Below are 10,717 nucleotides of genomic sequence, written 5' to 3' on the forward strand. Positions count from 1 at the left end.
AACTAGGCATCTTCTCTCATCTGATTACTAACCTTTCATCCAAGCAACACCTAGGTGACTTTGAATTACTGCTATAGGATGTATATATATCTTTTAGCATGTCAAAAAGGTCAAACACTCCTCTCTTGGCTGCTGTTAAAAAACAGAAGCTTCTTTTAGTACAAAAGAATAGAAGGTCAACATGGAAAGTCAAAACAAGCACCAGTCCTAGTTTCACAACCTGCAGTTCAGGACTAAGTTCAAGTCTACCATCACAGGAAAGAAGCATCTCTGAAGACAACGCCTTTTTGTCTAGTGAATTTCCTTACTATTACACACTATTTACTGCTCTCACTCTTTGAGAAATAGCTTTCAGAACCTGACAGACACAACTGCAAATTCCAGTGAAAGGCATATCATGATAGCTCTGTGCAACAGGTCCGCCCAAGAACCAATAGTGCTATTTTAAACTGTAAACAGCAGATTAAACTTCTGGGACCATCACAGTGATATATGGCCTAGAAGTAGCCTGAAGGATTTCAGTCCTCCAATGACACTAGCTACAATTCGAACCATGTAATAGATAACTCCAGAAATAGAAATGCCAGTTAGGGAGCTCTGTGATCAACTCTTAATTTTCAGAAGCATGCAGATACTACGGGGGGGGGGAAGATAAATAAAACCCAAAACATCTACAAGTTTCTAGGGCAAACCAAAACCCCAGCATCAGAAGCAATACTTAGAACCAGAATGAACCATCAGCCCAGGCTAAAAACATCAAGAACTGACTCTGTGAAATTACCCTTATAACAAAATACCCCCCCAGGTGCTTACCTAACACACAGATATTACCTATCCATCTAAACCAAAATGCAAATGCCTTTCTTGGGTTTTGCAAAGACAGGGTATTTAGAAAAGTGACAAGAAAAGGAAAGCAAAGGACCTGAAACAAAACATGAAAGGGACCTAGGCAGCCTGCAAGCTTTTGGCTGAAAACACTTCACAGCACATGCAGGAAGTCTGTGGTTAATATGAAGTCCAGAATAGAAATAAAGGAAATGGCTTAGTTCTGTTTAAGCCAATTACAAGCGTTTCTTCATCTCTTCCACTTCCAAGTTGCATTATAAAGGCTACAAAATATCCTTAACCTCTGCTCATAACATTTCTCATGCTTAACTGCGCAGCTGGCAGACCGGAAGCTAGTCTTGGCACAGTTATCTTTCACCATCTCTGTGGTGTCTTAACACATGGAGAGAGAAAAAAACAAAGTAAGAACTACTCTCTGCCTGCACATTATACTTCTCAGAATTAACCTCAGTGGATCAGAAACTCTGCTGTTCAAAAGAGAAGTCACAATTGCAGGGTTTACACATTATTGCTGCTACTGAACAGTAAATGTTAAACCTTCTGTTTTCTTTTAAAATCTTTCAATCTTTTTTTTCCACACTCAAAAAAAAAAAAAAAAAGTCATCTTTGTTATAAGCAGAGATTTACTTTTAACATTCAGTTAGTATCTCCTGCTTAAGAACTTGCAGCATTCACGTGCTTGATACTGACACTGCATAGGTCAGTTTCAAGTCCAAGCACTACAGCGTCACATATACCTTGTTTTAAATCAGACCTGGGCAGAGAGCAAATCAACAGACTGAAAACAGTACTGTCGGAGGCGATGCCAACACATTCTGGTAACACCAGTAACCCTACCTGACCCAAGGAAAACTGCGCCATGGGTCGGGTTTTTCTGCCCTTGGTTACTCACACTTGCCATTTAAAATCTCCGACCTGACTCAAAGAACCGGCAAGCCCAGACATGGGTGTAACGGGCACATGAGAACTGCTGAACTGAGGACTGGTGAATAACGGCCGCGGAGAAGATGTGACACCCTCCCCCCCTTCCCCCGCGGACAAACCCACACACCTGACGTACCGTGGCCCTGCTGGGGGGAAGTGTGGCTCTGCCGGGCCGGAACGCTCCGATCGGTGACGGCCGCTAGGACGGCGGGGCGGCGGGCAAGGGTCCTCCCGAGGAGAGCTACGGAGACAACGGGGACGGGGAGGGTCAGGCGGGGCGCAGGGGCGGCAGGCGCGGGCCCGCGGGCCGGCACTCACCCATGTGGGAGCCGCGGGGCCCCGCCAGCCCCGCCCGCAGCAGCACCAGAGCCGCCATCGTCCCCAGCCAGCCCAAGGGCACCGCGCTCCGGAGACGGAAGCCGCTCCGTGGCCGCGACACTTCCGCTTCCGGGCGGGCGGATGGTGAACACCGCGCGGTCAGAGGTGCGGAAACCACGTCCCTCCAACAGCCGGGACGGGAGTCGCGCCTTTGGCCTCCGGGCATCCGCGGCCTGGGCAGCGGGCGCGCTGCGGAGATGCTTGGTTGTACCTTCACACCCACAGCAGTGGCCACAGCGAACCGAGGCGCTCCTCACCTGCAGGCTGGCTAATGGAAAATACTCGTACGAGGGAAGCTACGCGAAATAAACACCTTCTGGGACATCGCCCATGATGTACAGAAAGCTCCTGCACTGGTATTGCGTGACTGACCAGAAAGTGACTACGATAAAAGAATTGAAAGCAAACTGACTCTGCAGTACTGCTTTCTCCAAGTCTTCGGTGTTAACTAGCAGGCAGTGACATGCAGAGACTGTCTCGTCACTTGGAAGTGAAAAAGGGGAACAGCAAGCAGGACCTAGGGGCACTGACCCTATTTTGTACTTGTTTAGGTGTAGACTAAAGCTGGAGCTGTGCTTGGTCACTGACACAACAATCACATCAGCGCTGTACATTTTCCCAGATGGCTAATTTCCAGTCCAGCCTTCCTTACTTTACTTCCTCCAAGTCTTCCACAGCCACTTGGTCTGCTGAAGCAGAAACACGGCACAGGGAAGACACAAGTACCACCTACACTTCTCAGGCCTGTGCTTGGTCCCCAGGATTTACTCCAAAACAATGACAAAAGCATCAAACATGTCTAGATTTGTTTATTTTGTTAAAAGGCTTGGCTGTTCAGCTGCAGGGAGAACGGCCCAGTACCGATTTCTCCAGTAATACATTGGGCAGACCAGAAACAGATCACAACAGCCACCAAGGCTCCTCTGTCAGCACAAATAGTTTCAGCATCCCCCCAGAGAGAATGAAGGGAAGGTAGACACAATGGCCAGCCAAGGCCAGGATTTGGAGAGTACTCTAACACACACAAATGCACTGGTGTCTGTTCATCATCATGGAACGAGTCATTGCACCTTCAGTTGGAATGTCCCTTCTGTGCCCAGCTGACCATGTATATGCCAACATAAAGGCCTGCTTTTGTTAGAAGATGGGAAAACAAAGCTACTGTAGGGTTAAACCCAGTGACATTTCCTCTGTTATCAGACATTTGTCTCTCCCCTTCTCCTATTGCAAGTCTTGGTCATTGATTTGGTAACCCAAAAAAGCAATCTGTTAAAACTTAAGGAAAAAAAAAAACACAAAAAGACCTTGGTGCAAACATGCCCCTTTTTCCCCTGCAGACAGCCTGTAACATTTTCTTGCATCAGAGGTCACACAAAAAGAATCCAAAGTTGTCAGGACTAGCCAACCCGTTAGGCACACAACTGCTCCCCTGGTTTTCTGAATGTCAAGTCAATGAAAAGCAAGGGGGCACCTACTGCAGGCTGCCAAGGCTCATTTTCTCCCCCGTGGGCTGGCAGGATGTATATAAACCACAGTGTTGAAACGACTTGTACCATGGGGCAGTGCTGAAAGACAAATACCTGCCTCTGTCCTCTACGTTATTGTTTGATCTGCAGCCTAGACTCATCAGTCCTCATCTGAGCTATCCTCTGATTTTTCATCAGCAGCCACTTTCCAGTTCTTCCTCTTGCTCCTCTTCTCTGGTACTTCACTGTGCCTCTCTGAAACAGAATTGTGACGTTTCTTTCTCTTTTTGGGGGGCCGTTTCTCTTTTTTCTCCTCAGATTCACTGTCCTCAGAGCTGCTGGTGGTTGAGCTGCTTGCATGGGAAAAGTCACTTTCCTGCCCAGAAGAGGAGGTAGGTTCCCTGGCAGGCACTTTCCTGGTCTTTTTCTTGCGCTTGTGTTTCCCTTTTCGAGTGCTTGAAGTCTCCTCTTCTGAGCACTCGCTCTCCTGGGAAGAATCTGATGATGTTCTCCCCTGCTCCTTTTTCTTTTTCTTTCGCTTTTTGTGTGATCGCTTTTTTTGCTTCTTCTTGTGCGATTTCTTTGTTTTTTTCCGTTTGTGCGATTCCCGGGCAGTTTGCTTTTCTAGATGAGATTTCTTCTTACCATTGATAGCACTTTGGTCATCTCCTTCTTGCTGGTCACTGTAGAAAGAGCACAGGATCGTCAAAAGGAAGCAGAGAGGCAGCCACACAGCAGTTAAGCCTCTTCTGTCTCAAGGCTTTAAGCAAGCCCATCATTTGGCAAGGGCAGGAAAACAGATGCTTTGACAGACAAGGTAGCTGCACTTTTGTTTCAAGTACTTAGTAACAGCTTGGGTTCACACCTTATTAATACCTCTGTTTAAGGTATATGAGCCACAACCAAGGAGAGTATGTACTGAAAGCCACTGAGTGATGAAAGCTTATTTACAGCAGGTTAGTTCAAATCTGTAAGCGTGACAAATATTGTATGTGATGATTCTGCTAAGTATAGTTTAAAAATAATTAATTCTGATGTATTTAGATCTTATTTTACAGTTAAGTCTCCACTCCTCAGGATGCTGTTTTTATATTTTATATTCTTCAAAGATTTTATATTCCTCAAAGATTTTATATTCTTCAAGTAAGGAGAAACATAGAAAATACAGGTGCATTACAAGGGGAAAGGGGAACCTGGAGCGTTTTGAGAGGGAATATACTGAGCTGATTAGGATTAAGCCTACTACTCTGGCTCCCTGTTGGCCCAGACAGACCTTCCAGATTCACAGCATTTTAGTAACTCGAGCTCAAGCTGCAAGTCTAATTACTATAAAAGATGCAAATCTCTCCTAAGACTCAGACAAGGGGGGACTGCATTAATGGACTAGATAATTTTCAGCAGGTATCTGTAAATAAACAATGTTGCCTTACAGTCAAGGCTGATCCATACTGAGAACTTAAAATTCAGTTTAACAAATTTCTTGCATAACCTGACAGAGCAAGATTTCAGACACGTTAGTACATCTAGTTGCCTTACCTATCTGTATCGAATTCTTCAGGATATAACTCTTTATAGCCACTGTGACCCCATCTGTAAGAAAGCAGAACCAGGTATTAGAAACTGATAAGGTATTTAAGGAAAAAAATATAACTGAAACGACAGAGCCACAGAATGAACATGAGTTTCAACAGCAAAGAAGGGCCATCAGAACCTTCACAACCAAAAAAAAGGAAGGAAATATAACTGATTTAGTTTATACTATTTAAATATACCCAATGTTCTCAGCCTCCTTTCCATTTCTAATCAGGAATAATTTCAATCCAAGTTTCTTTAAAATAACCCTGGACAGCACTAACTTTTTAAGTTCTTTGGGCAAAGTAATAAATACTAAGCTTAGCTGCTAAGCTTAAGGCTGAGCTTTTGCTGCTAACTGTGACTGAGGGACTCTATAATTCAACTTGTGTCACTTACCCTGTGACACTAAGTAAGTTCGTACATGTTACTTATTCTCAAAATAAAACCAAGCATTATTTTATAGGAATATGTACTGGAAATACAAATGTACTAACTTCTTGGTACATCACCCCCAAAAGGTGTTTTAATTAATTATAATCACAGAATGTAATTCCCCCACAGACCTGTCTGGCATGTTGGCTTCACATTCATACAGCTTTTTGTTCCAGGATCGGGCCCTAAGGAGATCATCTTCAACTAGGTCCAGAAATTGTGAGTTCTTTGCTTTCCAGTCAGGCCTGTGGCCATCCTCATCAAAGCCATCACTGCGCATTCGGCTGCTGTGGAAAGAGAACAGTTGTTCTTCAGCTGTGATGCAGAAAACTTCTGAACAAGGGGTTAGTCCAGTGAGAGGAACAAAAATGCAGCAAGCCTTGAATGTCCATCTATGCAAGAAGACCAGCTATCATTTTAACACAGTCACCACTAACAGCTCACACAAAACCTTACTGTCATGGTTTAAGCCCAGCTGTTAACTCAGAACCAAGCAGCTGCTTGCTCACTCCCCCTCTTTTTCTTCCCTCCCCAGCTCCCAGAGGGATGGGGAGGAGAACTGAAAGAATGTAAATCCCATGGGTTGAGATAAGAACAGTCCAGTAACTAAGATATAATTCAAAACCACTACTGCTACCGCCAATAATAATGATGATAAGGGAAATAACAAGGGGAGAGAATATAAAATTAAAAGGGGAAAGGAAAAGAAAACAATAAACACAAGTGATGTACAATACAATTGCTCAGCTACCGCTGACAGATACCCAGCTCAACCGGAGCAGCAATGTGGGCCTTCTGGGTAACTCACCCTGGTTTCTATACTGGGCATGATGTGCTGTGGTATGGAATACCCTTTTGGCTAGTTTGGGTCAGGTGTCCTGCCTCTGCTCCCTCCTGGCTTCCCATGCCCCTCCTCACTTGGCAGACCATGAGACTGAACAAGTCCTTGGTCGGATTAAGCATTACTTAGCAACAATGAAAAACATTGGTGTGTTATCAGCATTGTTCTCAGACTAAAGTTGAAAACACAGCACTGCACCAGCTACTAAGAAGGAGAAAAATGACTGCTGCTGAACCCAGGACACTTACTCATTAAGGAGAAAATAAATGTATCTGTAGTCTGACTTCATACACTATCAACACACATTCATCACAGAATGCTCCTAAAGTGTTATAACAAACAAGAGTTCAGCAACTTAGCAATTAAGTCAAGACAATTAACTCCTCTAAACAACTAAAACCCACCTGGAGGTGTCTGACAGCATTCTGCTCTGCCTTTTCCAGTAAGTCTCTTCGGTTTGCTTCTCCCACTCCCTTATTTTCCACATTTCTGTCTCTTCCTGAATCTGAAAGTCACAGAAGGAAAACCAGAGGAACATTAGGGAAACTTTACAGACACGTAGCATGTAACATCAGCTCAACTCTCCTGCAACAAAATTCACAGCAAGCTTTCCTACCATACTGAAACAGATTATTTTCTATTAGCTGTAACCAAAAGGAGAACCTCTTGATAGTAATATAACAAAGCACATGAGGGTAACAGCATCAGAAATGGTGGGTTTGCCTGATTTTGCTATCTCATCTGTTCTGGCTACCCTACCTTGTTATTCATTACCACCCTAAATATACATACTGTTAGAGAATGCAGTATATAAACATAATCTGGAAGGACCAAGATGAAATGAGAAGTTACATGACAAGCTAATAAAACACAGCATGCAGATACTGCATGGTTTAACACATACTTGTGTTTATGGACGTTGACAGTAAATAAGTAACTTTATAAACATATGAAACAAATGAGTTAGACCTGCTGAATTATGTCAAGAATTCATTAGAGAGTTTGCTAAAGTTAACGGAGTTTCTTAATCTGGCACTAAAATACTGCCTGTGCACATTACCACAACGTTGAAATTCTTTGATGCAATTAACAATACATACACAGTACAAGAAAAAAGAAAGATTTACTACTTTTAAAAAAGCAAAGCAAACCACAGTTTTCATTAAACTCCTGAGAAAATATGTTCCATGGCACAATTTTTATAGGTGAATATATATATATATACACACATCGGTCTATCTAAATATGCACGTTCCCAGGATAAGAACTCAAAACCAGATTAAACTGAAATCGAGACTAACGGTGCTTACGCGGCTGATTTCAACAAGTTTCTTTCCTCTCTGCTCTCCCGATCACAACCCAGGCATTCCGCCTGCCCCACTGCCCGCTCCGCACTACCGGGGAAGTACCAGCGGTCCCGAATCTCGGAGCAACCCCCACGTGATGCCCAGGGCGTCTGCACTCGCACCCGCGGACAAAAGCCGGCCGCAGAAGCGGCCACGGGGCAGAGCCAGGCGGAAGAGTCACCGCAGAGAGGGGGGACAAGAGGCCGCCGAGGACGGCAGCCCCCACCGGCCCCGGCCGTACCTTGTTGTGCGCGCCCGTGTGCCGGATGACGTTCCTCAACAGCACCTTCCCCACCGGCACCCGGGACATCCTCTCGCCCTACACGGCCCCGCAGACGCCGGCCCCACCGGCACCCCCGGGCCCGCTCACCGGGGCACCCCCGCAGCCGGGGAGCGGCAGGGCCTGCTCTCGGCTCCCGACCGGACGTGGTCCCCGCACAGTGCCTCCTCCTGGCAGCACACGCCGGGGCCCCGGGGCGCAGCTATCTCGCGGCGGCTCCGGGGGGGAAGAGGGCAGCCCCCAGCTCCGCCGCGGGGCCGGAGGTCTCAGGGCGAGAGCGGCCGCAGGGCCAGAATACGCGGAAGCAGCGGGCGGACGGGGAAAGCAACGGACCCGCCGAGGCCCGCCCTTCCGGCGGCCGTTGCTAGGCGACCGGAGGCAGCCATGGCGGGCGCGGCGCTAACGCGGGCCGCGCAACTCTGGTCGCTGCTGGACGAGATGGCAGAGAACGAGCCCCAGGCCTACCGCCGGCTCCTGCAGCAGCAGCGCGCCGAGGCAGAGCTGTTCTGCGCTCCCCCGGAGCCTCACCTGTGCCTGCGGGCGCGTCCCGCGGTGGGTGCGCGGGGTCGGGGTCGCGGCCTCCCGCCCGGGTGCTGCGGGACGCGGGCGCTCAGCCGCGGGTCGGTCTCTTGCAGGGTGGTGTCGGGAGGCCGCTGTTCATCAATGTCTGCAGCTGGAAAAGGGTCCCGGCACCTAAAGGTCCCGCTGACCCCACACCTGTCAGTGCGGGGCCGCTACAAGAGGTATCTGGCGAAGGAGGTATGTCCCGCAAGAGTTGCGCCTCGCCCCGGATGCATTTCTTCCTGCACTACTGCATTGCGTGGCGATCACACGCAGATTGTCGCTGTAACAGGGGGTGGTGCTGTGCCGTCGCCAGCTCTTGGCTCGGGGTGTTTCTCTAGATGAGGCTGAAAAGAGTCAGCTCTGCCCAGAAGCCACGAATTAGTTTCCTTTGCTCTTAAAAAAATCAAGTGGCTATAAAGAACACTGGCAAAATAATTCTGACACATAATTTACTTTTATAGACCTTTACAGCATTATAGATATTGCCTATAACCCAGATGTTCTTCAGAGGAGACAAGAAAACCCAGAGAAAATGGAGCACTTGATCCATTTGACACTTAAATTTGTTGAGGAACGATGCGACCTTACTCTTTCTCATTTGTACACCATTGAATCATTCAAACTGAAGGGAAGCCTGGAAACGATGCAGCAGCGTCTGAGAGGAAGGCAGAGGCCAACTCCACATCACAGTCAGAACACAAAGAAGGGTATGCAGACATAACGCAGTCGCTTTTCTTTGACCTATTAGATTCTCCAACAAATTTACTCAAGCCTCATCTGTAACCCAGTTCTTGCCTTAAGCAAAAACCAAAAGCTTCCAAGTCAGAAGTATTCATACCAGACAGTAGTTTACCCCTGCTGGCCTATTTGCATTTATCTTTGGTGTTTTACAACTGAGAAAACATAGTGACACTGGAACTGCATATTCCCTTTTTTTATATCCAGTAAACACGGGAACTCTTGCCATTTAATCCTTTTAGGTGCTCAAGTTTCTTCTGCCCTAACCTGAGTAAAAGGGATTGCGGCTGTTAACTAGTAGTCTGAAAACAGTAACTTTAACCCACTGGCAATATAACATAATTGTGGGCGAAGGAAAACTGCCAGTAACAGCCTTCAGCTGACAAAACTGTTAATGCCAATTAGTTACAGATAAAACTTTCATGATGTATTTGTCAAGTGTCGTAACATTACACTTCAGTAACTGAGTGATATGTGTGAAAAATCTCCTTTTCTTGAAAGAACTAACACTTGACGAGATGCTACACACTATGAAAGCTGGGGACTGCAGCAATGCTTCGGTCCTGCTGAAGGAAGAACATGTGAGGCAGCCGAAAGGGCATCTGATAGAGGAAATTGCTAGCACTGAAACGCCAGAGAAGCTCAGTACCCCTGCCTATGAAATGATCACTGTAAAGGATGCGAACAAGAAATCACTCAAAATTGAACTCAGAATTGAATTGCCTAAGGTTAGCTCGGTTTCTGAGTGTGATCTGAGAATGTCAAAGGTAAGCTAGCAGAAATAACAATCCTATGTTTTCTGTCTAGTATCCAATTCCTAGAAACACTCACTGCTAATTCACTGTCAAATAGTTAATCAAGTATTTTAATTTTCTTGGTTCAGGATGACATAGTGATTGAAGTCCCTGGAAAATACAAATTGCAACTAGAGCTGCCAGAATTGGTGGATGAAGAAACAACTACAGCGGTATTTAACAAAGGAAAACAGATACTGTTTATCACAGTGCTGGTTGCCAAGCCAGATCCTTAAAGGCAGCATTCTGTCCAGTTCATGTTCACAGATGCCAGAAGAAAAAAAAAGCTCAGAATGAGAATCCTAACTTTTAGAAGGTGATGAGTTGGGTTTCTTTAAATTGACCTTCTGATCTTCAGGGGTGAATACCTCAAATGTATGTAGAAAAGGAAGTCTGAAGGAACATTAACACCACAAAAGTTAGGACAAATATAAGTTTAAAGATTGCAAATATTCAAGGATTGACTTGAATATGTTAACAGCTGTAGTAAAAGACCATAAATGCATACATTCATTTTGCCTTAAGGTACAGCA

General features: G+C 45.9%; 3 protein-coding genes across 7 annotated transcripts in view; 1 reads left to right on the forward strand and 2 right to left on the reverse strand.

Moving 5' to 3' along the window:
* Nucleotides 1-2,219, reverse strand: part of BCO2 (beta-carotene oxygenase 2) — a 36,954-nt gene extending 34,735 nt beyond the window's left edge. For both annotated transcript variants that reach the window (XM_057432055.1, XM_057432057.1), the window contains exons 1-2: nt 2,089-2,219; nt 1,907-2,011 (exon numbers count right to left, since the gene is read on the reverse strand). In XM_057432055.1, the coding sequence (XP_057288038.1) occupies nt 1,907-2,011; nt 2,089-2,146 (163 nt within the window). In that variant the 5' untranslated portion in view covers nt 2,147-2,219. The remainder of the gene's footprint in view (nt 1-1,906; nt 2,012-2,088) is intronic.
* A 1,403-nt stretch (nt 2,220-3,622) lies between these two features.
* NKAPD1 (NKAP domain containing 1) lies at nt 3,623-8,772 on the reverse strand. Of its 3 annotated transcripts, none has more exons than XM_057432067.1 (5): nt 8,617-8,772; nt 6,867-6,967; nt 5,753-5,908; nt 5,151-5,204; nt 3,623-4,297 (listed from the first exon to the last, which is right to left on the reverse strand). In XM_057432067.1, the coding sequence occupies exons 2-5, from the start codon at nt 6,947-6,949 to the stop codon at nt 3,775-3,777; spliced, it is 816 nt and encodes a 271-aa protein (XP_057288050.1). In that variant the 5' UTR covers nt 6,950-6,967; nt 8,617-8,772; the 3' UTR covers nt 3,623-3,774. The 3 variants fall into 3 exon arrangements, with proteins under 3 accessions (XP_057288050.1, XP_057288049.1, XP_057288051.1); XM_057432066.1 differs by lacking the exon at nt 8,617-8,772 and adding an exon at nt 8,050-8,289; XM_057432068.1 differs by lacking the exon at nt 8,617-8,772 and adding an exon at nt 8,179-8,283.
* On the forward strand, nt 8,423-10,693 carry PIH1D2 (PIH1 domain containing 2). Of its 2 annotated transcripts, XM_057432064.1 has the most exons (5): nt 8,424-8,640; nt 8,724-8,847; nt 9,114-9,359; nt 9,892-10,157; nt 10,274-10,693. In XM_057432064.1, exons 1-5 carry the CDS (start codon nt 8,473-8,475, stop codon nt 10,418-10,420), a joined length of 951 nt encoding a protein of 316 aa, XP_057288047.1. In that variant the 5' UTR covers nt 8,424-8,472; the 3' UTR covers nt 10,421-10,693. The 2 variants fall into 2 exon arrangements, with proteins under 2 accessions (XP_057288048.1, XP_057288047.1); XM_057432065.1 differs by having other exon boundaries at nt 8,423-8,847; nt 9,281-9,359.
* The last annotated feature ends 24 nt before the right edge of the window (nt 10,694-10,717 follow it).

The sequence above is a fragment of the Pezoporus wallicus genome, unplaced genomic scaffold (genome assembly GCF_028554395.1).
Source record: "Pezoporus wallicus isolate ANWC-B61680 ecotype Strahan unplaced genomic scaffold, APGP_CSIRO_Pwel_v1 scaffold_8769, whole genome shotgun sequence".
Classification (NCBI taxonomy): Eukaryota; Metazoa; Chordata; class Aves; order Psittaciformes; family Psittacidae; genus Pezoporus; species Pezoporus wallicus.

What these genes read in the sequence shown, in the direction of transcription:
- NKAPD1 (XM_057432066.1), bottom strand. Translation starts at nt 8,118, where the DNA reads ATGTCCCGGGTGCCGGTGGGGAAGGTGCTGTTGAGGAACGTCATCCGG. An exon ending in ACACGGGCGCGCACAACAAG is followed by an intron (nt 6,968 to 8,049) that starts GTACGGCCGGGG and finishes TGTGACTTTCAG; the next exon opens with ATTCAGGAAGAGACAGAAAT. An exon ending in GAAGCCAACATGCCAGACAG is followed by an intron (nt 5,205 to 5,752) that starts GTCTGTGGGGGA and finishes GCTTTCTTACAG; the next exon opens with ATGGGGTCACAGTGGCTATA.
- PIH1D2 (XM_057432064.1), top strand. Translation starts at nt 8,473, where the DNA reads ATGGCGGGCGCGGCGCTAACGCGGGCCGCGCAACTCTGGTCGCTGCTG. An exon ending in CAGTCAGAACACAAAGAAGG is followed by an intron (nt 9,360 to 9,891) that starts GTATGCAGACAT and finishes TTTTCTTGAAAG; the next exon opens with AACTAACACTTGACGAGATG. An exon ending in GTGATCTGAGAATGTCAAAG is followed by an intron (nt 10,158 to 10,273) that starts GTAAGCTAGCAG and finishes TTCTTGGTTCAG; the next exon opens with GATGACATAGTGATTGAAGT.